This window comes from Apiospora aurea (assembly GCF_038362705.1).
Source record: "Apiospora aurea strain CBS 24483 chromosome Unknown utg000010l_segment0_segment0, whole genome shotgun sequence".
NCBI lineage: Eukaryota > Fungi > Ascomycota > Sordariomycetes > Amphisphaeriales > Apiosporaceae > Apiospora > Apiospora aurea.
The window spans coordinates 2303037-2308497 of NW_027117397.1; the positions used below are offsets into that span (position 1 = coordinate 2303037).

The following is a 5461-nucleotide window of genomic DNA, read 5'->3' on the forward strand; positions in this document are numbered from 1 at the left end:
CTAATAATAAGTGTTCACTTCTCCTGCCTGCCTGCCTCCCCCTCCCTCTTTAGGCCCATCCGACCATCTGGTGCAGTGCAGTGCAGTGCAGCCGCTTGGCCGCTCTTTCCATCCTGTGCCTCGTGCACGCCCGCAAACGCACGCACGCACGTACCTTCTTCTGTAAGTACATAACGCACACTCGCATATCAATCAGCGGGCGGGCAAGCAGCGAGAACAAAGTCTGCCCTGATAATGTGGAGCAGTAGCGAGAAGCAAGCACAACTCCATCGGGGATATGGGTATTGGGCATATCTGGTAAATCCGAGCGCCAAGACCTTTTCGCCAGCTCTTACGGCCGGCTGAACTCTGCTCTGCACTCGAAACTTTCTCGCCCGCTCGCTCGCTCGCCAACCCAATTGCGGATGTCCCCTTTGGCCTTTGCTCGTCGTCCGCTGGATAATCCCGAGAGGGGTCATTTGACATGCCAAGATGCACATTATCTTTGACTCATATCGGTGCGCAGTCATCTCCGGGTGTTTTCCGAGTACCTATCGACCTCACCCTCAGACTTCTGGATGTTCCCGAGGGACCGTGTCTCGGCTCGGAGGCGGCATCTTTCTTTTCTACCCCTTTCCGCTTTGAATCAAGCCAAGCCCCAAACCCAAATAACAGACGTCATTGCGTCTGTAAAGAGAGCTGCGCGGACGCGGGTGTCAGGAACGTCAACTCTTAAATCAAGGTTCTACCTTTAATGGACATTCATCGAGTGCGTGTGGGCCACATTTGACCCTTCGGCGACGAACTGACAGGGCGTGAACCATGTACCTTTCGAGGCAGCTTTACCCCTTTTGACCCCAGATCGGCGATCGATGTCTTGCGATTGATGCGGCTGCTTCCCGAAACTCAAAAACATCAGAAGGCAGCAGCAGCGAGCGAGCGACCTGCCACTCTCGATCACACTATCCGCTACAACGAGGTAGGCAGTTTTCAGGATATGGCTCACGAGATCCTATCTGTAGGATGGAAACTAAATATAGCTGATATATAATCTTTTTGCGCCGCATGGATCGAATGTTGGATGGCTCGGGCAGCCCAAGCCCTGCCCCTAAATTCATCCCAAGTAGGTTGTTGCCAGCGAATACACGCACCGCCTTGAATCGTGCTCGCGAGGCTTGGACACTGGACGGGCGTCAAGGGAGGGGTGGGCCCCCGGTTTGTTCCCAGTGTCTGCTATGCGGCCAAGCCGCTTGGGAGGCTCGGAGCGTTCGAAAGACCCTCCGATTCGGGGGACACGCACACGCGCCCGTCCTCGGAACGACGTGACTCGAACGGCATACAATGACAATGCCGTAGCCCGCCTCTTGGCCCGCCCGCTCGGGCGGCCGCGCACTGCCGCACGCGCCCTGTTGATCGTGGATATATCTGCGTCCCGATCTCCCCCTTTCTTGGTGATCTAAGCCAAGGTGATCTTCCCCTGAAAAGCTCTTGTTCCCTATTCCCTCATCGGATTCCTCGATGGTCTGAAAATGCTTGGTATTTGCTTCTTCTATCTCTATTCTTGCCGATCTGATTGCCGTGGCCGGGAAAAGGTGGCCTTGGCCTAGCCTACCGCTCGCCGCCGAAGTCCAGAGGGTCTGGGCAGATCGGGTTGCATGACGCAGGGAGTCCGCAGACCGAGGATCCTTTCTGGGCAGGGGTCCTCTTGGCAGGTCCGATTTTGTTTCGTCTAGATGGCATATTAAGCCTCTCCGGTCGCGTTTGCTAATACGAAGCGTCTTTCTTTGCCTTGACCCAGGGGAGGAATCCTTCATCGGCTTGGCGGTCATGGATCTCGCAGCCAAAACCGCATATGCTTACGTGTTCCCTAATGTTATCCGTGGAATCTATCTGAACACACTCTCTGCTACGAATGTCTTTGATGTTCAATTATGATTATGCTCTTTGTTTCCATCTATCAAACTTTTTGCCACGGCAATGCGGTTTTGTATTAAGGCTCCAGGGGGTGAGTTCCCTTAGGGGGTAACTTACAAGGCGCTGCCATTTCATTGGTGCGAAACTCACCCCTTTCCTCGGAACGCTGTCGGTCCCGTTCAATACGGACTGGAGTGTCTCCGTACCCTGCCATGAGGCGCGCACCTGCACTCGAGATGCGTTTTGCTCATCGGCTAGGGAATAACTACCTTCTCTTTTCCCTGTCGCATTCAATTACGGGTTAGGAAAACTCGGCCGGGGCAGGTTCTCGGAGGTACATGCCTACATACGTGTACGTGGCTTGCTATGCAGGTGACGTGAGCGCTCGGCGTATGGCGAGTCCGAATGGCTGACAACCACCCCCTCCCGAAGATGTTGCCGGGTTCTTGTTACCGTGCCGAGCCCGAATGTTCCTCCTCCTAACCCTGTAGTGTGTCCATGTGTAGGTTCGCCCTGAAGTTATATGCATGCAGCAATGAGCAGCAAGACTGCCATATCTGCAAGTACGAAGGTCGACGCACCCTCGCGCGCGCAACCTCTTCCCCATCCTTTCCATGTGAGTCTTGAAGCTCCTATCGCCGATAAGCACGCAGAGGAAGAGCATGACAATCCCACACGGGGAAAGGAAAACATCCAGGGCCTGTTCCCACATCAACAGATTGTGGTCAAAGGGACGAGGAGTGCATATGTATTTGTCAAGGCGCCCTTGGGAAACTGGGCTGACCATACCTACTACTAGCAAGCCAACAGCAGCATGCTACGTTTCCCAGCCGGCGGCAGGCGTCAGCTGAAGTAATACACACCGACCCATCCCGCCCGTTCCATCCCCACACCCCTCCTTCTTCTGTTCTCCTGACGTGGCTTGACCGGGGGGGGGCTATGTTTCACCCCTAAACCCCAAAGGTTGCGAGTAAGAGCGAGAGGCGACAGGGAGGCCACGCGATAGGGCTGAGTTCGGGATCCCTGTCTTTGCCAGGGGCATGCATCAATGGGAAGGAAGGGAAGGAAGAGATAAGATTGGCGTGCTTCTCGTACTGGGGCCACTGCCGTCAGCTTACTGTACATTTTTTTCCGGCGCCGCCTACTCTGTTCCATGATCTGATACGATGGATGGAGCCGCATACCCGGTCATCGTCCATCCTCTTCTGGCTTAGCTGCTTGCGGAGGTACCGTTATCTGACAAAGGTGCCAAATTTCCCAATGAGGGGGAAATGGTGAGAGGGCAGTGGACTTGAAACGAGATACTGGAATGAAGGTAATGGTAATGTGTAAACTCTGAAATTACGGTTTCTATAACATCCGCTTTTTGACACCATGCGCCGGTCTATGTAGGTCTATTATGGACTTGACACCCAACGCCCAATCCAGCCCTGAAACGCAAGTATGTAATCCCAATTTGGGGGTAAGGATGCCCTCAGTAGGCATGAATGTGAATCTATGCCCGTAATTTCTGCATGCCGCGCTTCCGCTTTCCGCCAACCTCGCGATTCTCCTCCATCTCCAGCAACGCCTCCCGCTTCTTCTCGCCGACGAGCTTGAGCGCGTCGCGGACGACGCGGGTCTCGAGGTTGACGCCCTCCTCCTCCCAAGCCTCCATGGGGCGGCCGACGCGCTTCTCGATGGCCAAGACGAGATCGACATCGCGCTGGCCGACGAATGAGACGGCGTCACCCTTGCGGCCCGCTCGGGCGGTACGACCGACGCGGTGGATGTAGTCGTCTGGGTTGCGCGGCAGGTCGTAGTTGACGACCATCGAGACCTCGGGGATATCGAGACCACGGGCGGCGACGTCGGTCGCGACCAGGATGCGCGCCGCAGAGGCGCGGAAGCGGCCGAGGTTGTTGATGCGCTCGCGCTGCGGCAGCTTGCTGCTGAGGGAGACGACGCGGTGGTCGAGCAGGCGGAGCAAATGGTGCAAGTACTCGCACGTCTGACCCTTGTTCACGAATACGATGATGCTCTTCTCGACGTTCTCGTCCGTCAGGAGGAAGGTGTGGAGGTAGTGCTCCTTGTGCGTCACGGGGACCTGGATGTACATCTGGCTCAGGGTCGCCGGGATGGCAAGGGCCTGGTTGTCGACGACCGAGACGAAGACGGGCGCCTTGCCGGGCTTCCGGGGCCGGTTCTCGAGCGCGCGCACTTCGGGCGTCATGGTGGCGGTGAAGAGCAACGTCTGCCGCTCGTCGGACGGCGGGAGGGCGCCGAGGCACTCTTCCAGATCGGGCACCATGCTTCCGGGGCCGTCGGAGGCGAGAAGGCGATCTGCTTCATCGAGGACGAGGAACTTGACTCGGTTGAGGCCCGCGATTGTATCCTGCCCAGAACTCCGGATATGGTCTGCGAGACGACCGGGTGTGGCAATGATCAAGTGCGGCCTCTGCGCTAACGCGATGGCTTGAGATCTCATGTCCGAACCGCCTGTTATCAAGCAGGCCTTCAAGGTTTGGGCAGCTGAAATGGCCTTGAACTGTTCGTATATTTGCAGTGCCAATTCCCTACGCTTGTCAGTGGGAGTAGTGGGCAGAGGGTCTTCGATACAGTAACATACCTCGTAGCAGTAAGGACAACAGCAAAGATACAACTGGGGTCCTCGGCAAGCCTTTGCAAGATGGGAGTGGCGAATGCGACTGTCTTTCCGGAACCTGTCCTACTCCCACCGATGCAGTCCTTGCCCTGCAGAATTTGCGGGATGGTCTCCTTCTGAATCTTTGTCGGCCGGCGAATGGCCATGTTGGACAGAGACTGAATGAGCCACGGCCTTAAACCGAGTGACTCGAATGTCGTATCAAGCTCCAGGGGAACACTGGCCGGGGTGGTGTCCATCACGAGACCGAAGTCACTCGGGGCAGCAGGTGCCGGTGCTCCCTGTGCTGGTCCCCCCGTTTTCCTCCCGACGCGCGAAGGGACCGCTATGGAAGAGATTATGCCAGCGTGGTATGGCTCATCATCCACCGGGTCGACCTCAACATCGACGCTCACTTTGCGCTTCTTCCTGGGCGTATCACTGTCTAGCGAGTCCGAGTCTGAGCCGGACAGGGCCGCGGCATCGCTTCCGTCGTCGTCCCCGGCACTTCCAAGGGAGGCCTGGGACTCAACATTCGAGTCGTCGGACGACGGTGACGTGATTTCCATCTCCTTTTTAGAAATACTGGGCGCCATGGTGTCCTGATTGGGGGTTGATGTGAAAATCTTTGGTGAGATTTAGCCGACAGGTTGAAGCGACCAAAAGTTTTAGTGGGGTAGGCGTTTTTTTGATCGCCTGGGGTGGAGCTGGGTCGGCCAATGAACACCGGCAACCGCGTATAATTAGACGCTCGGCGCTTAGAGACTGCACTAAGGCGAAGGAAGAGATCCCAGCTGCCAGGGGGTACTTGGGGGTTCTTTGCATCCTCGGTATGTACACTAGCATGTACGGGACGCATACGATAAAGCTCTACTAGCAAACGCATACGGTATCAATGTCGTTGTTGGAGTTTGTTCAACACAGTACATGCTTGGAATTCGCTGC

General features: G+C 56.2%; 1 protein-coding gene across 1 annotated transcript; it reads right to left on the reverse strand.

Annotated features, from left to right (window-relative positions):
* Positions 1 to 3388: 3388 nt before the first annotated feature.
* PG986_014739 (ATP-dependent RNA helicase DBP8) lies at positions 3389 to 5112 on the reverse strand (the record flags this gene model as incomplete). The annotated part of the gene is made up of 2 exons (XM_066850961.1): positions 3389 to 4448; positions 4502 to 5112. 2 exons carry the CDS (start codon positions 5110 to 5112, stop codon positions 3389 to 3391), a joined length of 1671 nt encoding a protein of 556 aa, XP_066693199.1.
* Between the last annotated feature and the right edge of the window lie 349 nt (positions 5113 to 5461).